General features: G+C 54.1%; 1 protein-coding gene across 1 annotated transcript in view; it reads right to left on the bottom strand.

Moving 5' to 3' along the window:
- LTBP4 (latent transforming growth factor beta binding protein 4) overlaps positions 1-20,684 on the bottom strand; it is a 41,101-nt gene that overhangs the window by 3,805 nt on the left and 16,612 nt on the right. The window contains exons 9-34 of the mRNA XM_006140497.1: positions 20,550-20,654; positions 20,370-20,472; positions 19,904-19,978; positions 19,678-19,800; positions 18,995-19,159; positions 18,187-18,336; positions 17,630-17,749; positions 16,600-16,731; positions 16,396-16,521; positions 15,622-15,747; positions 14,914-15,156; positions 14,066-14,191; positions 13,863-13,982; positions 12,931-13,059; positions 12,603-12,728; positions 12,078-12,200; positions 11,664-11,795; positions 9,306-9,437; positions 9,105-9,230; positions 6,155-6,301; positions 4,401-4,667; positions 4,054-4,125; positions 3,642-3,752; positions 3,264-3,410; positions 1,834-1,986; positions 430-795 (exon numbers count right to left, since the gene is read on the bottom strand). Of these exons, the coding sequence (XP_006140559.1) occupies positions 430-795; positions 1,834-1,986; positions 3,264-3,410; positions 3,642-3,752; positions 4,054-4,125; positions 4,401-4,667; positions 6,155-6,301; positions 9,105-9,230; positions 9,306-9,437; positions 11,664-11,795; positions 12,078-12,200; positions 12,603-12,728; positions 12,931-13,059; positions 13,863-13,982; positions 14,066-14,191; positions 14,914-15,156; positions 15,622-15,747; positions 16,396-16,521; positions 16,600-16,731; positions 17,630-17,749; positions 18,187-18,336; positions 18,995-19,159; positions 19,678-19,800; positions 19,904-19,978; positions 20,370-20,472; positions 20,550-20,654 (3,745 nt within the window). The remainder of the gene's footprint in view (positions 1-429; positions 796-1,833; positions 1,987-3,263; positions 3,411-3,641; positions 3,753-4,053; positions 4,126-4,400; positions 4,668-6,154; positions 6,302-9,104; positions 9,231-9,305; positions 9,438-11,663; positions 11,796-12,077; positions 12,201-12,602; positions 12,729-12,930; positions 13,060-13,862; positions 13,983-14,065; positions 14,192-14,913; positions 15,157-15,621; positions 15,748-16,395; positions 16,522-16,599; positions 16,732-17,629; positions 17,750-18,186; positions 18,337-18,994; positions 19,160-19,677; positions 19,801-19,903; positions 19,979-20,369; positions 20,473-20,549; positions 20,655-20,684) is intronic.

Here is a 20,684-nt window from a genome sequence, read left to right as displayed (position 1 = left end):
GAGAAAGAGAAAGAGAGGGAGAAAAGGTGAGAAATCACCCTCCAGGGGGATGGCCAGGCCTCAGTCCCTTCTCAATTCTCCTCTTGGGATGTTAGGCACACACACACACACACACACACACACACCCCTGTCGTATTTTCCAGGACTGGAACCATGCACTCAGCCATGTGGGATCCAGCTGCCGTAACTACCACGCCGTCTGGCAGGGCACCTCATCTCTGTCGGTTCATTCTGTACCTCTTCATCCCTCCTCTGCTCTCATTGCCCTCTCTGATGATCACGTCTGCGTTTTCCCATCTCTCAGACCCTGCCTCTCCCCTGCCTTCTCTTTGTATCTCTCTCCCTGCTCTCTTATTACTGTCTCTTCCAAACTCATTCCTGGTCTTGGTCTCCACCATTGGCCCACAGCACTCCCCAACATAGCCTCACCTTCAGGTGACTCCTCGGGCTCTGGAAAGGAGCGGCGAGTATCACGGGACCGGTAGGGCCAGCGGGCTCCCGGACCAGGTGGAGCAGGAGCCTCAGGTTCACCGTAGGGGCCACTGTCATCCTCAAAGTCGGGCATGTCGAAGGGTGGTGCCCCATAAGGGGCCTCACGGCGGGCAAAGGGCCCAGGTGGTGGTGGGTACGGGTCGTAGGACAGCACAGGTGGCGAGTACAACTCAGGCCCATAGGGGAGGCCCTGATAAGGTGGGCCTAAGTCTGGGCCATACTCATAGGGGAGTCCAAAGCCACCTGGTCGTGGGGGCCCATACGCAGGGGGGCGTAGCACATTGCACAGGGCCTCAAAGTCATCTGTGAACAGGAGTCCAGCCAAACCATCAGCCCTGGCTTGCATAAGTACCCACCATTCACGTCGCCCCTCCGGGAAGAGGAGCCCAGAGGAGAGGGTGTGAGGGCCTTAGGCTGAGGCACAGAGGTGTGAGAGGCTTGAAAGGTGGAGCTGGATGGGAAGAGGGGTGAGGGGTTGCCAGAGCCAGGACTGGGGGTCTGAGGACTGAGACTGGGATTTGGAGGAGCTAGGATCAAAGATACTAAGACTGCAGCTAAGAATTGGAGTCCAAGGTGCTGGGGTTTTGGGGGCCCCTGGGAGCTAAGACTAGGGATCTGAAGAAATGAGATGGGGACCTGGACTGGGGAACCCCAGGATGCCGCTAGCAGCCTGCGGGGCAGGACGCATGGGAGGAGGTCTGGTTCATTAGGACTTAGAGGTCTGAGGACCCAGGACGGGGGTCTTTGGGAGACCCAGAAGGTTTTTTGTTTTTTGTTTTTTCTTAAAAAATTATTTTATTTATTTATTGCTTTTTTTTTTTTTTTTCCAGGAGAGGAACGGGGGGGGGGAAAGTGAGGAGTGAGAAAGCAATACACCAGGTCTGGGACTCAAACTGTGGTCTGCCCATGGGAGTCCAGCACTTTAGCCACCACACCAACTACCAGCCCGGGACTGAGAGGTTTTAAGAGCCAGGACTCAGGGATATTTGGGCAGTGTGTTGAGGTCTTAGGCACCTTTGGGCCAGGATGGTGGCATCTAAGCAACTGGTATTTTAAGACTAAAAGTCCAGGATTTGGGGACAGTATCTCATGGGCTGTGGCTTGGGATCTGGGGAAACCAGAAGTCGAGGATATGGGAGGCCAAACCTCAGGGACCTATGGACAGGATCTGCTTAGCAGGCCTTGGGTTTCTGTGGCCGACACTGGGAAATCTTTGGGATGTGACCTGAAGATCAAGATTCTGTGATATGCCATGACATGTGAGTCTAAGGGGCCAGGTCTGGGAGGAGCTAGGGGATCTGAGGGCCTGGGTTTGGCACCCTCCTGGGTCAGGGGCAGTACCTGAGTCCTGGGCAGGGCAGAGGGCACAGTCCATGCCCCAGGCCTCTCCATAGAGGCAGCAGCACTCCGTATAGGTGGCCTGGCGGTCCAGTCGGGGGCGACTACACACGAGGTCAGCCCCTACTTCCTGCCAGCATACTCCCAGATTGTCATCTGTGGGTGGGGACAGCACACACCAAGACAGGATTGGCATTGGGACCTCCCAAATGCTGGAGCAGCCCAGCCCTTGCTGTGCTTATGGACAACTCTTCTCGTCGGCCCTGATCTGCCTCCCAGAAGCCCTAAGGCTCCCTCAGGTTCAGAGCAGGGTTCTGGATTGAGGACAAGGCTTATTCTGGCATGAGGCCTCCACACAGGAAGAGAGGGCAGAAAAGGGGATTAACAACTACAAGACAGCACCCAAGAGGGCTCTACACACAGCCAGTCTCTGGAGGATGGTGTGACCCTGGGCAGTTCCTTTCCTTCCCTGGGCATTGTTTGGTTGAAGTCTCGGAGTGTGGGGGGATGTTATAGCAAAAGGAAATGGGAGAAGAGAGTTTGGGCCAAAGGGCAAAGGAAGGTGGGGGAGATACAGAGAAAGTGCATTAAAGAGATGGAGACTCAAGAGAAATTGACAGAGCCAAGAGAGAGAGAAAAAGTCAGACAGATTCAAAAGGGGGGAAAGAAAAGACCCAGGGAGACAAGATAAGCACATGCAAGAGTCAGACTCAAAGAAAATAGGAAAAGATGCAGAGAGAGAAAAGAGAATCAGAGACCTAGAAACAGATTCAGAGTGTCAGAGATTCAGAGAAAAGCTGAAAGAAACCCACAGAGCGAGGGCAAGAGGCCAAGACTCAGAGACACACAGAGAAATAGAACAGGTAAGGCTGGCCTCCTGGCCTGGTGGTTAAGAGAACCAGATCCCATGACTGTATGGTTCATATCCCAGCCCAGCATCTTGAAAAACCATATGGGGTGCATGTGCATGCCTGCCCAAAAATCTAGACAGGATGGAGAAATGGACAAGGGATTGCGGCATGGTCATGCCCCATTGGGAGGTGCTTTTTCCTTTCCCTGCGTGTCTGTCTCTGGTGACTGTACACACCTTTTGACAAACAAAAAAGAAGAAAACTAAAACAGGAAGCACTCATTTAGCACTTACTAAAACTAGGCTCCATTCTGTCCTTAGAAGTAAAACTGCTCACAGCTACCTTGTAACGTAGTGGCTTTGCGCCCAATGTGCAGAAAGGAAGCCGGGGTCCAAAAGCGACGAGCACTCGCCCACATGGCCAGGCTGCCTCTAGCACCTCCACATTTAACCACTAGGCCAGTGGACCTCTTAAAGACAAGGCTAAGTAGTACCCCCCAGGGGGCGTGGGCGAGACTGCGCTGTGAGGGGCTTGGCTTTCCAGAGGAGTGGGCGAGGCGGCTCGAGGCTGAGCCGGGGTTACCTAGGCTCTGGCTCTCATTGGAGACGCAGCGGCGCCGTGAGCCGTCCAGCACCAGCGGGGGTTCACACGTGCAGTGGTAAGAGCCCACGGTGTTGACGCAGCGGCCGCCCTCACAGGCGGGCTCCTCATCGGCGCACTCGTCATTATCTAAGGAGCAGGGACAGGGGTGGGGTTGGGGGGTGGTTAGGAAGCAGGTGCCTCAGCGCCCTCCCCGCCCTCTACCATTTCCCAGTTCTCTTCCCAGCTCTTTGACAGTGACAGATGGAGTCTAGACTCCAGGAAGGACTTCCCGCTGGTGGTGGCCACATTCCAGAGCGGGGCTGGCGTGGCCTGGGCTGGGAGAGAGGGGAGTGGTGGTGGTGGATGTGGGGCTTGTACCAATGCACTCCAGCCTCTGGGTGTGGTAGTAGTAGCCGTTGCTGCAGGAACAGGAGGAGCCCCGGAGCGGGTTCCACACCTGGTCTCGGAAGAGATGGCACTCGTCCACGTCTGCGAGAAGGGTGGTCAGAGGCCCGCCCCCCACCAAGAGAGATGGGGGCGGGCTGGATGGGGGGAGGGGCGTGCACTGCAGGGTGCAACCAGGGAAGACAGAGACAGAGATGGGCATAGAGTCACAGAAGTACAGATAGAAAAAGAGCAGGAGTGGGACAGATAGGAGAAAGCATGGGGTGGGAGAGACAGATACAGAGAAACAGGCAGAGTAAGAGACAGAGATAAAGAAAACAGGGAGAGTGGAGACGGAGCTGGGGCTGGGAGATGAGGGTGGGTCACAGCTCAAGTGAAGCCTCACCTCTTCGCAGGCTTGGGTCTCCACTGGGTGCCAGGTAGCCGCGGCCATGGGGGCACAGTGACTGGTACTCCACTGCACAGAGAGACCCGCTGAGCCTAGACTCTGGCCTCCTAGCCCCTGCCCAGGGTCCTGACTGCCCAGGCCCTCCTGTGTCAGGGCTTCTTCCTGCCCCGCGCCCATCCTTTGCCCAGGTCCTCAGGCCCCACGCCTGTTTGTGCCTCTCTTAACATCATGCACATCCATGCACCTGCCTGGCAGCTCACTTCTGCCCTGGCAGCATCCAGAAACGTCCCCTTTCCCACTCCCGTCACCCTCAGCCCTGTGTCCACCCTCCAGCCCAGGCCTACCTGTCTCGGTGCCAGGGCACTGCTGGATTCGGCAGCCGCTGCCCCAGCCCTCGCCCACGGTACAGCAGCACTCCTGCCATGTCACGTTCCGTGCCAGGATGTTGTCACATGCATCGGGGGCTGCTGTGTCAAAGTAGCACTCCCGGCGCCCACTGCCCACAGGGCCCTGTCTAGGTGTGCTGGGCCTGCGGGGTGGAGGCGGCGGGGGTGGCCTGGCAGGCAAACTGGGACTGGCAGGTGCCTGGGGCTGTGAGCCTGGGAATGTGCCTGGGGAGACAAGGGGCTTTAGTCCAGCTTCCAGCCTCCCTCCCCCACACCTAAGATGGGGAAACAGGCTTAGCAGGCACCAGTCATTCGTGCCAGAACCAGACACCTTATTTCTTTCTTTTTTTTTTTTTTTTTAAGAATTATTTCATTTAACTTTATTTATTATTATTATCATTATTATTTTCCAGTTTGATCAGAGAGAGAGAGAGGGAGTGAGAAAGCAAGCCACCAGGTCTGAGACTTGAACTGTGTTTAACCACCATGCCACTTGCCGGCCCCAGACACCTTGTTTCTCATCCCTCTGTCACTGTCTCGGTCCCACTTTGACCTCTGTCACCTGCGTCTCTTGCCTCCCATCTCACACTCTCCCAGGTGTCTCACTGATCATGGCCACAGTTTGGGGTGGGTAGAAAATGGATTCTGGATGGCAACTTGGGTCTTCACATCCACTGTGTCCCAAACTGACTTAGTCTTCATACCACAACCCGTCCTGGACACAGTCCCCCACCCACCAGGCAGGACACTGTCCTTGGTCTCTTGGGTGTTCCTCTATTCCCTTCTGCTCCCTTCCTGTGGCCCCTACAGTGGTCCAGCCCTGTCTCTCCTGCCCAGGTCCCTGTCCCAGCCTGCTCCCTAGGCTCCCAGCCTCCAGTATCACCCTCTTCAATCACCTTCACACAGCAGCAAAGGGAAGTTTCAAAACCTGGTTTTAGCCCTTTCCTGTGCAAAACCCTTCCATGGCTTCACAGCGCCCTCCTCCTGGCTGTGGCAAGACCAGAATGCAACACCCAGTCTCCTTCGCCATCCTCTCTCCCCAGCCCTTCCTTTGCCCTCCAAATCATGCCATGCTATGCTTATTTCAGTTCTTCAAATGTGCCATGCCTCCCTCCTGCCTTGCCAGACCTTTGGCCTTGCTGCGTCCTCTGCCCAGAATGCCCTCCTCACAGTTCATCTGGCTAATTTCTGCTCATCCTACCACTCACAGTTCAGACAGCTCCTACAGGAAGCCCTTCTTCCCTCTTCTCAGGCTGGGCCAGTTACTTCCTCAAAAAAAACCCCTAGGTTTGCCCCATCATGGCTCCATTCCTCTGGCCTGTGCTTTTCCCTCCTGTCCTGATTTCTTTGGTTGTCACTATCTGGTGATACCTATGTTTGTTCCCTGTGGACTATGAGCCCCTTGAGGACACAGTGATCTTTCCTAGTCACTACTATGCCCTCAGTGCCCAGAATAGGACCTGAACATCATGGATGCTCTGAAATATTTATTGAATAAAAGCATCTAATAGAATTGGGACCAGGACTAGTTCTCCTGGGAAGTCCCAATACCCACGTTAATCCATATGTTCTGAAATTGTTTGCTGTTGTTGTCTAAAATGACAGCATTTAACTGATGGCAGCTTGGCAGCTCTCTACAGGAGGAAGAGTTAGATCACACCATTTTCCTGCAAGGCCAGCAGCCATCAGGTCAATAAACATATTAGTCTCACCAGCAGATGTTCTTGGCGGAACACAACGTCCAGTCATGGGGTCAAACTCCTCAGGGCTGGTGGGGCAGACACAGAGGAAGGAGCCTTCGACATTTTCACACAGGGCAGCTCCACACACACCCTGTAGTGTTTCACATTCATTCACATCTGTGAGTTGGAGACAACAATGGTTATAAAATTCTGTGATTCCAAAGGTCGAAAGGCTAACGAGTATTTCTATTGACCAAGACCCCTTTCCACTTCTCTTCTGGGGACAAGTCCTGAATTTCTGTGGGCAGCCTGTGCCCCTTTTTCCACCAGTGCCTTGTGAGTAAGGCATAAATGTCAAGCACAACCAGTCAAATTACTGCATTCCTCTGGTTCAAAGACAGGCAGTGCCCATGCTGGGCCAATTAAAGCCAGTCCTGGGACTTTTCTAGAAATACCAAAAAAGGACCTTGCCCCCTTGGAACCAGCAGATGGCATAATGGCTATGTTGCTGGACTCCCATGTAGTCGATTGTGGTTCGAGTCCCAGACCCAGCAATGAGTGTATGTACATCCGTGCCCAAAATCCTGAGAAGAAAATGGAGGAGAAGGGATTGTAGCGGCCCATCCTACCAGCGGGTGATTTCTCACTTTCTGTCTCTCTCTCTCTCTCTGTCAAGCACTATAGCAAAAATCTCTCCAAAAAATATGAGCCTTGCCCCTTAGCTCTTGGGCTACTACGCTGAGGAAGTTAACCCAGATGTGCTACAGCCTTCCTTATCATTGTGAAGAACAAGTCCCCTGGAAAAGAAGTCTACTAGAGAAAAGCACGCTGAGAGAGAGAGAGAGAGAGAGAGAGAGAGAAAGAGATAGCCTTGTTAAAATTCCTGGTTCTTGGGACCAGCAGATGGTGTAATCGTTACATCACTGGTCTCCTACGTAGTCGACCACAGTTTGAGTCCTGGACCCAGTAGTTTAAAACTCATGTTGTGTACATGTGCGTGCGTGCCCAAAATCCCAAGAGGAGACTGAAGGAGAAGGGATTGTGGCATGGCCATCCCCTTGGGAAGTGATTTCTTGCTTTCTATCTCTCTCTGGTGAGCACACATGCAAAACAAAACAAAAACAAAGAAATAAAGTCTATCATATTTGGATTTGTGAAAATTTAAGAAAATACATAATTAAGATTCATGCATGGGACCAGCAGTTAGCGTAATGGCTATGTCGCTGGACTCCATGTAGTTGACCATGGTTCGAGTCCCAGACCCAGTGGCTTAAACTCACGCTGGGTGCGTGTGCGTGTGTGCCCAAGATCCTGAGAGGAGAATGGAGGAGAAGGGATCGTAGTGTGGCCATACCCCCTGTCTCTCTCTTTCTGGTGAGTGCACTCACCCTATAGCAAAAACCTCTCAAAAAAAAAAAAAAAAAAGATTCATGCATATCACTATAAAAATTGAACCTCAAATTAAAATGTCTGTAAACACACTTTGAGCTGTGATAAGTGATATACATATTGAAGAATACAGGGGGAAGTATACTAATGCCTGCAGTTTACTTTTAAATCTGTCCAAAACAATTGGAGGTTAATGGACAGATACGTGAGGGAGAAAGTATAATAAAATAATCTAGATCATGAGTATGCAGGTGTTCACTCTCTAATCTTTTCAGTTTGTTGTGTGCTTAGAAATTTTCCTCATACAATGTTGGAGAAAATGTTCACATACACTTAAGACTAGTGTACTTTTGCCTGCCCAAAATCCCAGACGAAGAATGGAGAAGGGACTATGGTATGGCCATCCCTTCTGGGGAGTGATTTCTCACTTTCCCTCTTACTCTTTCCACCCTATGGCAAAAACTTTAAAAGGGCGGGAGGTGGGGCTGGGGATGGCGGCAGGTGGCCTGGTGGTTAAGGGCACTGGACTCCCACATCGCCAATGGCAGTTTGAGTCCCAGACCTGGCGACTTGCTTTCTCGCTTTTCCTCTCTCCCTCTCACTCTGTCCCTCTCTGGTCAAATTAAAATACATAAACAAACAGAGATAAATAAAATAATTCTTAAAAAAAAAAGGATTAGTGTACTTTACACACTTTATATATATTTTTAAATATTTATTTATTGATTTATTTATTTTATTCCATTTGTTATTATTATTTTTTGATTTGATCAGAGAAAAAGAAAGAGGAAGCGAGAAACCAAGTCACCAGGTCTGGGACTCAAACTGCAGTCGGCCACATATTAATCCAAAGCCTTTAACTGCTGCTCCTTCAGCACAAGAATTTTTTTTTTTTTTAAGAGGAATTTTTGCTATAGGGTGTGTGTGCTTGCCAGAGAGACAGAGGGACAGAGAGCAAGAAATCATCCCCCAGGGAGGATGGCCATGCTACAATCCCTTCTCCTTCACTCTCCTCTCAGGATTTTGGACACACACACACACAAACACACACACACACACACACGTTTTTTTAAGCTGCTGGATCTGGGACTTGAACTCCACAGTTGCTTATGTAGGATCCAGTCGCCTTAACCACCATGCCACCTGGCTGGCCCACTTTATATATTTTCTAAAAGTACATATAGGAGGGGCCAGTGTGCTGGTTAGGGGAGCTGGATTCCCACATGGCCGACCATGGTTTGAGTCTTGGATCTGGTGGCTTGCTTTCTCACTTTCCCTCTCCCTCTCTCTCTCCCTCACTCTCACTCTGTCCCTCTCAGGTCAAATTAAAATAAATAAATACAAGTTAAATAAAATAATTCTTAAAAAAATAGTTAACATGGCAAAAAGAAAAACAAGAAAACCCTGAACAAGTAAAGTTTCTGTCACTTGCTACTGGAACAGTTTTGAGTGATGTAAAGATGCCCTTATATTCCAAGTCTAAATTCCACAACCCTAAAGTTCGTATGCATTCAGCTGTATGGAGGAGCAGGACCTGACCGACCTCTTCCCCACCCCACCCAGGTCCCAACCAGCCCCTGGAGCCCCGTACCCACGCAGTGACGCCCGTCCCTCGCCCCCTCATATCCCTGGTCACAGAGGCACTGGAAGGAGCCTGGCAGGTTCTGGCACACGGCATGGGCACCACAGAAGGACCGGTTCCGGCATTCATCCACATCTGCAACACCAGACAGTTAGGCCATCTCTGGAGTTCAGTCCCCTCCACATCTCACCAATGTCCAAGGACACCCACCCTGGCATACACCCTCTGGCGTAGGTTGATATCCAGGATCACAGGCCGGTGTGCAGCGGTAGGAGCCAGGGGTGTTCTCACAGCGCTGGGCTCCACAAATCAAAGAGCCATATTCTTGGCACTCATCCACATCTGCAGCAGAGAGAGGAGGAGAGGAAAGAGAGGGAAGAGACCGACTCAAAGGCCTGGATTCACAGGTTCCTGCCGCCACTTCCAATCCCCATGACTGAGATGTCTCTCTGAGTCTGGTATTTTAGGAGTCTGAGCGGGGTTTTACTTTTGCACTTGCTGTTCTGTCTGCTAGGGAACAGTCCCCTCTCAGCTATCTGCATGGCTCCCTCCCTCGTTTCACTCAGATGTCTAGGTCAAGGTCAAGGTCAAGCCCTCATGGTACCCCCTCCACCTACTTTGTTTTGTGTTTATGTTATTTTATTATTTTGTTTGTTTGTTTTTCCTATATGGCATATACACTCGCCAAAGTGAGAAATCACCCCCCGGGTGGAGGCCAAACTGCAATCCCGGTGTAAATGTACATGTGCCCGGTATGGTTTTCAAGCTTCTGGGTCCAGGACTCAAACCATATAGCCTGCCACATGGGATCCATCGCCTTAACCTCCACACCACCTGCTGGCTCTGCTTATGTTATTTTACTCATGATAAAGAGCACATGCACACACAAACCACAGCAAGAAAAAGGGAGTGGAGAGAAAGAAGCACCTTTGACGGGGTCTCCTCACACCTGCATCTACTTCCTCTAGCCCTCCAGCTCATCGGGATCATGGGCACACACATGCACCCACCTGTTTCAGGTCACAGTGCTGTGTCTGATCTCTAGTCCGCCATGTGGCCTCCCGCACTGCAGCTCAGGACACTACTGACTGCGCCAAAGACTAGCCTTTCTTCCTTCTTAAACCTGACGATATGCCATACACTCGTATTTACTGCTATGCTGTCACCTCCCTAGAATACAAACTCCACAACAAAAGGGACTTGTGTGTGTCGTGCCTCCCCATATCCCTAAGGCATAGAAAAGTGCCTGACACAGAGTGTGTGCCCCCAAATTATTTGCTGAAGAAATTTTCAATTTAGGGACCAGCAGGTGGCATAATGGTTATGTCACTGGACTCCCATGTAATCAACTGCGGTTCAAGTCTCGGACCTGGTGGCTTAAACTCACGCTGGGCACATGTGCGTGCGTGCCCAAGATCCCGAGAGGAGAATGGAGGAGAAGGGATTGCAGTGTGACCATCCCCCTTGGGGAGTGATTTCTTGCTTTCTGTCTCTCTGGCGAGCGTACAGAAAAAAACCTCTCCAAAAAATAAATAAATAAAATATCAATTTACAGCATAAAACCTCTCCAAAAATAAATAAAATTTCAATTTATAGATATGTAAATGATATACTTGTTTGTCTCAATACTCTAAGAATGTTAGCTCCATGACAATAGGGGTTTTCATCTGACTCACTTCCTTTTGGACCAAATAGGTGCTTAATGAACTGTTGTGGGACTAGTGAATGAGAGCGCATGAAACTAGACTTCTGTGAGTCAGAGGTCTAGCAGCCAGAGTCAAAGGTAGCCCACAGTCATTTTGTTTCACGTGTTCCATAAAATGCTGACCCCCCACACCATCCCCTCGATATGTGTGTGTGTTGTCTGTCCACCTCCAAGGAAGTCCTGGAAAGCAAGAACAGTAGACAAGGGACAGACAGCAAAATACAGACAAGAAGGGGGTGGGCCTATGTTTCCAAGTGCTCAAGAAGTCTGAGGAATGGTAAGGAACAGAGTCCTAAGAAATGAATGGGAGGGCCAAGTTTAAAGGGCAGGAGCCTGCATTTGGAGAAACTTTGGGGAATTTGGCCTTGGAAAAGGATGGGGCTCAGGGCAGTCAGGGTTGGTGCTTCTTTGGAGGGGCGGCTGGAAGCAGAATGAGTGGTAGAGGATGGGGAAAGGACAAGTCCAAATTTATATTAGGAAGAGAAGAGGCCCTACAATTCCTACAGTTAGGAGATGTCTTCCTGGGGTACAGACGAAAATGGGGACCTGCTTCGGCTGCAGAGGCAGTGTGGGCTGCTTCTGGATGAGGGGCTTGGCCTTCAGTCCCTCACTCCAACCCCGTGCCCCACCCCTCACCCCCCACAACCCCCAGCGGGCACAAGAAAATACAAGGACACAATGGTAGCTTTTGTCTCCCACAAAGATACAGCAAAAAGGGTTTAGGTTGTGGGGCCCCTTCCCTTCCCCTCTATAAGGCAGGGCACTGCTCCCCAGAACAGTGTGGAGGAGGGGAGCAGTGTTCAGCAACGCGAAGTGGGACCTGGCAGGGACATTGGGTAGGGGTTGTGGGGAAGTCGCCTCACCGTCGCAAGTGCCCTCGGGGCCTGCGTGGTAGCCCGGATCACAGTCCCGGACACACCGGTAGGAGCCGGGGGAGTTTTCACAGCGTTGGGACCCGCACAGGGCTGGGCCTCGCTCGCGACATTCGTCCACATCTAAAGAGGAAGGCAGGGTGGTCAGATGGGGTAAGCAGGGAAGCAAGGTGGGGGTGTCGAGGAGGGAAAAGACGTGCAGAAGGGGGAGGAGGAGAAGCTGCGGAAGGGCAGGGAGGGAGTCAAGGAGCGGAGATGGGGGGTAAAAGAGGAGGGGTGAGAGAATCTGGAAAGGGGAAGGGAGGAAAGGAGGAAGCAGCAGAGGAAAGGCAGAGGTGGGGGCGAACGAAGGAGTCGGGCAGTCTGAGGAGGGAGGGGGGATCAGACCCGAATAGGGCCTCTCACCGAGGCAGGAGGCGAGGTCCGGGCCGGCGCGGTGTCCAGGAGGACAGATGCACTCGAAGGAGCCGTCGGTGTTAGTACAGATGCCGCTCTGGCACAGGTCCTCCTCGCTGCACTCGTCCACGTCTGCAGGACACGGTGTCCGAAAGCCGGGCTCGTGTTCTTCCCTGGCTCTGTCCGGGGTAGGTACACCCCTCCACTGCCCTTTCCCCGCCCCTCGTGGCTCCAAACCCTTCAACGCCTTCCCCACCTGCCTTAGGCTCCGCCCTTCCCTACAAGCCCCGCCCTCGGCGCATTTAGACAGGCAGGTCCTTTCCTATCGCTGAGCAACTAGACTCCGCCTTTTCCCTAGCCTCTCCGCTCTTCTCCACGGTCGCCGCGTGGAGATCTCAGCCAGCCCTGCCCCTACGATGCATGACGACCCCAGCTAAAAACTGAGATTCTCTATTTCGTTCTCCTCTCTTCGTCCCGCCTTTTCCTGTTTTTAAGCCCACCCTTTCCGGGTCCAGGCCCAGCCTGGGTACGGACCGAGGCAAGAGGCTCCGCGGGGTCCGGGCCGGTAGCCGGGGGCACAGGTACAGGAGAAAGAACCGTCGGTATTGAGGCACTCGCCATGGGGGAAGCAAAAGTCGCCCTCCAGGCACTCGTTCACGTCTAGGGTACAAAAAAGACAAGGCTGTGGGGTCACCGGACCCGTCCACGCAGGCATGAGTCCCACCTCCGAACCACAGCCCCGATTGTTGATGTCTGAGTTCCTCCTATAGTTCCTAAGTCCAGCTTCCACCCTCCCAGCAGGCTTTGCCTAGGAGCCCAGGCCCCACTCCAGAGGTCTTTAGCGGGTCCCCAAGCTGCCCACCTGTACAGGGCCCTGGCCGGCCGGATGGCGCCCGGTAGCCCGGAGTGCAGCTGCAGCGGAAAGAGCCTTCGGTGTTAGTGCAGTGGCCGTGGAGACCGCAGGGGGCGCCCGTACTGCATTCGTCTACATCTGTGAGAATAGGGGTTTCAGAAGGGCTCCAGTCTAGACACACGGAGCAGGGAGGCCTGGGAGAGGTGATGGGAGTCTCTTGAATTGGGGATGGAATGAGGGCTCCATGCGAAAGGTGGGTAGGGCAGACTGAGGTTCCCTGGTTCTGGGAACCTTGACTGGGTATGGTTCAAGCCTGGGTTTCTGGGGTCAGGGAATAAAAGGGTAAAAACTTAATGAGGGTAAAGGGTCAAGTAGTATAAACGAAGGTCATTGGATGGGATTCTGCTAAGTCAAAGGTCAGAGTCAGTGACTGGAATCTGACACCAGTTAGGGTTGGAGGTGACAGTAAGGGTTCAGAATTTTGCCTCAAGTCAGGGTTTGAGGTCAGGGCTCATGAATTCCAATAAGGTTCCAGGAATGAGATTCTGAGAAGAGGTAGGACAATAAGTGACCAGATCAAGGGTCACAGAGTCAGGGGCTGTGGTCAAGGGTACAGTCAAAGGTTATGGTTAGGATCAGATGCCACAGTCAAATTCTGGTGTTACAGGTCACACTCAGGGCCACAACTGTCACAGTTACTATCAGGTTTGTGGTCAGGGATATCAGTAAGGGTCATGGTTAGGGTCAAATGTCACAGTCAAGTTGAGAGTTCATGGGTCACAGTGTCAGCAGTCACAGGTTGTGGGGGTTGAGGTCCAGGTAAGGGGATTGAGGTCCAGGTCAGAAGGTTATGGGCAGATCAGGATGATGTCTCGGTCAAGGGTCATGATCTGGTCAGATCATGAGGCAGGTACAAGATTACAGCCAGGGCCTGGTCTCACCAGTGCATCTGCCATGGTGCAGGTGGTGGCCAACGGGACAGGCCCTGCACTGGAACGAGCCGGGTGAGTTCACGCACTCCTGCCCAGGACAAGCTAGGTAGTTCTCACACTCATCCACATCTGGAAGGGCAGGGGAGAGGTGGCCTTGAAGGAGTGACCCAATACCCCCCTTAGCCAGTCACACTCCTCCCTCCCGGCCTCACCCTCGCACTCGGAGCCAGCAGCGTTGGGTTGGAAGCCAGCGGGGCAGACACACCGGAAGCTGCCTTCTGTGTTCTCACACCGACCGTAGGCGCAGGGTGGGGGACTGTGGGCACACTCGTCCACATCTGGGGCAGAGAAGATCAGTCGGGCCATGGAGAGGGCTTGGGTCCATCTCCACCCACCCCAACCTTCCAGTCTTGAACCAGACTTTGCCTGGGATGTGCCCTCCTCCCAGGAGGATAAACTTCGTCCTTTCCCCATTTACTAGTCTCTCCATCTGTGAGGCTACAGCACCACTTCCCCCATGTTGCCTTCCCCACCCCAGTTGTCCCTCTTCAAGGGTCCCACAAGAATAAGATTATCATTGGGAACCAGCAGTTAGCATAATAGCTATGTCGCTGGATTCCTACGTAGTAGACCACGGTTCGCATCCCGGACCCGGTGGTTTAAACTCACGCCGGGCGTGTGTGCGTGCATGCCCAAGATCCCGAGAGGAGAATGGAGGAGAAGGGATTGCGGTGTGACCATCCCCCCTGGGGGGTGATTTCTCGCTTTCTGTCTCTCTCTCTGTCTCTGTCTGTCTGGCGAGCGCACGCGCCCTATAGCGAAAACCTCTCAAAAGAAAAAAAAAAAAAAGAATAAGATTATCATTCAGAAAGGGAGGAGTACTGGGGAGCACTCTTATTTTGGAGAAAGAGAAGACTGGTGTTGAACCCTCCCTGCCTCTCATACCCGCCAGCCCTCTATGCCTGTCTTCCATTGCTGCGCCTCATCACATTGCCTTCTGGCCCTGCAAAATGGCTCTCTAGTCCCCACTGCAAATGGTGGTTAAACTCAGCACCCTCACCTTGGCAGGGGGCCCCCGGCCCTCGGGAGTGGAAGCCAGCTGGGCAGGCACAGTGAAAGGAGCCAGCTGTGTTGTCACAGCGGCCTGGCCCGCAGGGCGGTGGCTCCTGGGCACACTCATCCACATCCTCTTCACACGCTGAGCCCCGGAAGCCAGCCGGGCAAACACAGCGGAAAGAGCCGGGCAGGTTTTCGCAGACCCCGCGGCCACAGAGGCCCGGGCTCTGGGTGCACTCGTCCACATCTATGTGGGGCAAAGGAGAGTGGGGTCATTATTCCCCTGTGCTCCACTCTGCCTCCTGGACCTCCCATAATTTTGACTTTCTACCTCCATCGTTCTGCCACCTTGTCCCCCATCATTTGGACTTCCAACTTCCAGTCAGTCCCTATGAAGCAGGCTGGCTGGACCCCAGAACTTTGTCTCTAGCCCCCTCAAGTGAGTCTCCTCCTATGTCCTCCACAACTCTGCCACCAGTCCCTGATTACTGCCATCTCCATCCTTCATGACTCAGCCTTTCTGTTTCCCATCACTTGCTCTCTCCATCGCCCTGTCACTATGGCCATCAGGACACTTGTCTGGTTTTCACAACCTGGCCCGGGGCTCCATCAACCAGTCTCCCTTCGCCCCAGTGCTCAGTCTCTCCGTCCTTTATCACCGCTGCCCCAGCCCACCCCACCCCTTTCTCCTCGGCCCCTCCCAGTCCCTCACCCTGGCAGCTGGCTCCGTGCGGCGCAGCCTGGTACCCGGCCGGGCACACGCACAGGAAGCTGCCTGGTGTGTTCTCGCAGCGCCCGCGGTCACACGGCGGCGGCACGCGGTGGCATTCGTCCACGTCTGTGGGCATAAACCAGGCGGCTGGGACTGGGGCAGACAGTCCCCGGAGACGACAAGGCACCGAGGTAGGGGGAAGGGCAGGGGCGGGGCCGCGCCTGAGCGCGGGCGAGGCTGGAGCCGGGCTCGGGGAGATGGGCGGGTCTCGGGGTGGGTAGGCTTAAGGTGAGGCGGGGCGAGGGCGGGGTTTGGGTGGTGAAGGCAGGACAAAGGCTGGAACCCGCCAGGACAGAAGGCAGAGGGAGACCGTGAGGGGGGCAAATTGGGGAGGACGGGCCCTTAGAAGGGCAGCTTTGGGGACTTGAGCAAAGGGAAGGCAGGAGTGGGGCTAGAGAAGGAAAGGGTCGGCTTTAGGTCGGAGTTCTAGGTAGGGGTGATATAGGGGGTCGTGGGCAGACTGGCAGCACCAGTTGTGGAGCACGTCCGGGTCTCGGGGCCAAAGCCAGTCTGGAATATCGGAGGGGCGGGGCCAATGGAGTGGCCGGGCCAGGCCCGGACTGGAAGGGCCGGTTTAGAGCCTGGGCAGTGATGGAGTGGAAGTGAAGGCCACCCGCCTGGGGAAGCGTGGGAGGGTGGGTGCCGTCCTGGAGTGAGAGCAGGAGAGACCCAGGCAGGGGTGAGGCCTGGAGCCAGGCAGGGCGGATTCCTCACCCAGGCATTCCGCAGCCCGCGGGCCAGCTCGGAAGCCTGGGCCGCACACGCAGCGGAAACTGCCCTGTGTGTTCTCGCAGCGTCCGGGAGCACAGGGCGGCGGAATGCGGCGACATTCGTCCACGTCTGAGGGCACGGACGGAATTAGTCATGCAATGATGAGGCAGAGGACCCTATCCCGCCTCTGTCCACTTCTCTGCTCACCAATGCAGCGGCTGCCCTGGGGGCTGAGTCGGAAACCGGAATCACATGCGCAGGTGTAGCCGCTGGGCCGGGGTATGCAGCGTCCTGGGCCACAGACCTGGGGATTGCGCTGGCACATGCTCGATGAGCGACCTGGGGGGGGGGCGCAGTCATCTAGAGTTCCCCCATCTCTGAATCCTCTGTCCCTTTCATCACACTACTGTCTCCTCAGGTCGTCTGCCTAAAACAGCTTTATCATGCCCCCTCCCCAAGCCCAAATTTATACTTCGGATCCCCGCTCTCCTTTATCCTTGATTCTCACTAGAATCTCTGCCTGAGTCCCCTATTAATGCCACCCGCAAGGTTTCCATCTTTGAGGTTTTGTTTGTTTGTTTGTTTGCTTTTTTGCTATGGGGCGAGTGGGCTCACCAGGAAGACAGAGAGACAGAGAGATAGAAAGTGAGAAATCACCCCCAGGGGGGATGGCCACGCCGCAAGCCCTTCTCCTCCATTCTCCTCTCAGGATCTTGGGCACGCACGCACACACGCCCGGCGTGAGTTGAAGCCACCGGGTCCAGGACTCGAACCGCAGTTGGCTACGTGGGAGTCCAGCAACATAGCCATTAAGCTAACTGCTGGCCCCAATATTTTGCTCTTCAACCCTTTGCCTGAGATATGTACTTAGTGTCCTCTGTGGAAAATAATTATTTAGCATTAACTAAACACTATGTGCAAGGCATTAACTCAACGCTATACATGAGGTACTTCAGAGACATCTCACTGAAGCCTTACAGTGATCCCCATTATACAGATGAGAAAATAGAGTCTCAAGGAGGTTAATGGCTCCTTCAATTGACAGAGAATTTGAGCCCAGTCTGTCTTCAGCTCCTGACCTAACTACCCACTTAACTCTCAAACACTTATCTTGTCACACCCATTCCTTAATTCCTCTGCTTGTGACATCTCTATTTGTTCCATCCTGGAATCTTCGCCTTGGATGGAGCCTCCTCCCGTGAACCCCAGCTGTAATGTGCCCATCTCTCTACTGCACCTGATTCAGGAATCACAGGGCCAGTCCAGGCTGGGATGCTAGGCACAGGAAGCTCAGGACCAGGCCGGGACTCAGGCTGCGGCTCAGGCTGGGGCTCTGGGCGATGGGTGGGCAGAAAGCCTGGTAAGGAAGGGGTATCAGCGAGTATATTCACGTGTCCCTGCTCCTGTTTCTTCTCTTTTCCTTATGGGGTTTGGCAGCCACTTGAAGACACCCCCTTCTTTTTTTTTTTTTTTTTTTTTTTTTTTTTTTTTTTTTTTTTTTTTTTTTTTTTGAGAGGTTTTTGCTATAGGGCGTGTGCGCTCTCCAGACAGACAGAGAGAGACATAGAGACAGAAAGCAAGAAATTACCCCCCAGAGGGGATGGTCACGCCACAATCCCTTCTCCTCCATTCTCCTCGCGGGATCTTGGGCACGCACGCACACCCGCCTGGCGTGAGTTTTAAGCCACCGGGTCCAGGACGCGAACCGTAGTCGACTACGTGGGAGTCCAGCAACATAGCCATTACGCCAACTGCTAGTTCCCGAGACACCCCCTTCTACAGGAGCCAGCTGACCTGTTGGTGGCCGAGCAGTGGCCGGTGGTGCACGTGGCTGGCTGAGGGACACTCGAGGTGGCTCATGGCCCAGGGGTCTGGTGTTGTAGCGGAGGTCAGAGGCTGAGTAGTGGTAGCCAGGGCCAGCCGGGCAGATCTCCCGAAAACCCTCTGGGAACAGGAAAGGGAGAAGGGCAGAAAAAGGCCCAAAGACCAGGAGGGAATGAAAGAGAAACGGGGGAGTCTAGGCTGGGCGCAGGGCCTAGCCTGAGGCTGTGCCAGGGGTTTGGGTTAGATGCTGGGATGGATGATGCCCTGGTCAAAGAATAGGACACATCACAGGTTAAAGGTGAGGCCAAAGGCATTTTTCCCCACTTGGGATGTGCCAAGGACGGAGTTGAAGGTGAGGTCTGGTTTGGGGTCTATATGGGCTTAGAGGAGAAGGAAACTCCGATATGAGTTTTAGTTTTAGGTATAAGTTGGAATGCCAAGGAGGTATCTCAGGGAGGGGGTGTCTGGGGTGGAGCCTAAGCCAAAAGCTGTGTCTTAGGAGCTGGGGACTTGGCCAGATCTGGGGATAGCACTGGACAGGCAGCGGATCTCACTGTCGGGAAGTGAACTCAGGAGACGGCCAGCCTGACATCAGGGAGGTGTGTCTCAGGGAAGAGTGGCAGAGCAAGGAGCTGGACCCTGGGGGCACTCCAGTGTGAGGATCTCAGGTCTCAGAGACTGTGGGCATAACCAAGGCTGGCCAGGTTTGAGCGTGGTGAGCCTCAGAGTCAGAGGGCAGAGCCTAGAGTGAGCACTGCGCATGACACAAGGAGCTCACCTGAGCCGAAGGGTGGGCAGAGCTGGCAGCCCCGGCCCCAGGCCTTGCCCACGCGGCTACAGCAGCAGATCTGCTTGGTGATGTTGCGCAGAATGGGCAGCGAGCAGCCACCGTCACGGAGCACGCGGAAGCAGGGCCCCTTCGCCTCCGATATCACATGTTGGGCTGGGGGAAGAGGAGAAAATTCTTCAGGGTGGAGTTGGGAGTACTGTGGAACTGAGGGAAAGGGACCTGCGAGCTAGGGAAATGGTCCTGGGAGGTTTGGTGGCTGCAGGGGACATCTGGGAGAGGTCTGAGAGGATCTGAAGGAAAGCTGAGGCATCTGGAGATGGGAGAAGGGTCTGGGGCCTGAGCAGGGTATAGTGAGTCAGGAAATCTGAGAAGGATGTCAGAATCTGAAGGTCTGGTGGCCCAAGCAGACAAGAGGATTTGGGGGCTCTAAGAAGAGCTCCAGAAAGTCTGGGTATCTGAAGGGATCTAGATCCAAAAAGGTTCGAGGGGTTCTGAAAATGGCCCAGGGAGTCTGAGGGTAATGAGAACCTGGAAAGTTCTGAGGAGACTCTTGGGGACTGACTGAGGGGGACCTGGGAGTCTTGAGAATTAAAGGCAGGGGATTCTCTGGGATGTGGTCTGAGGGCAGGAAGGGCTTGGGATCCAGCCTCAGCCTCCTGCAGGAGACTCACAGATGCAGCTGCTGCGGGATGAGTCGAGCAGGAAGCCATCAGGGCACACACACGTGTACCCACCACGCGTGTTTGCACACTCCCCATGCTGGCAGCGCCCGCCAGTTGCACATTCATCCACATCTGCAAAGATTGTGGAGGTCACAGAACAGTCTCAGCCATGATTGCCATGATTCTGGCCAGCTTCACCTCCAGAGACAGGCCCCATCACCCCGCACCAACTCACCTTCGCAGGACCCATTAACCCTTTCAAAACCGGTTGGACAAGGTCCATCTGGGGAGCCTACACGGTCAGAGTTCCCTGTGGAGAGAGGAAAGAAATGGGACAGGTGGATGGAGCGACAATGGAGGGGGCAGGGACGAGGATAGGGTGAGAAATCAAAATACGTTGGGCCTAAGTTTGACTGCAGTCAACCTTTGCTTGTTTGTCCCAAGAGGGGAACAAGGACTGTTCCCCAAGTGCATAGATAGGACAAGGCACAAAAGCAGGGTGAGAAAAGAGCTGCCAGAGTCAGAAAATGGGTGGTGATCTCAGAATGGTACGGAGAGATCTACACTGGAAACGATCCCCATAACGGGGGAGGCGTGGCTAGCATTTGTGAAGGGAGTTTATGTACCGGTAGCGTGGGAGGGCTGCGGTGGTTCTCACCCCTCCCAAGCTCCGAACACCTTGAGGACGGCCAGAGACTTACCCAGGTGCTCCGAGCACGACTGACAGTCGTGAACGCCCCAAGCCAAGCCAGCCCCTCTGCAGCAGACCTCCTGCGTCCGGAGCCCGGGCAGCGGGGACACACACTGTGGGGAAGTGTTGGGTAAGTGCGCCCCCACGCGGTGGCACGCTCCGGATCCCACCCCCACCAGCCTCTTCTTACTTCGCCTCCGCGCAGCTCCCGAAAGCAGTAACCGAAGCCAGAGGCGTCGGAGTAGCCGTTTTCGCGAGGCGCGCTCTGCGCCAACACCGTGTAGGGCGCCGCCGCCTCCGCCCGCGCCGCCCCCTCCGCCCGAGC

The sequence above is a fragment of the Tupaia chinensis genome, unplaced genomic scaffold (genome assembly GCF_000334495.1).
Source record: "Tupaia chinensis unplaced genomic scaffold, TupChi_1.0 Scaffold000037_18, whole genome shotgun sequence".
In the NCBI taxonomy this organism is placed as follows: domain Eukaryota; kingdom Metazoa; phylum Chordata; class Mammalia; order Scandentia; family Tupaiidae; genus Tupaia; species Tupaia belangeri.
This window is presented reverse-complemented; position numbering and strand designations above follow the sequence as displayed.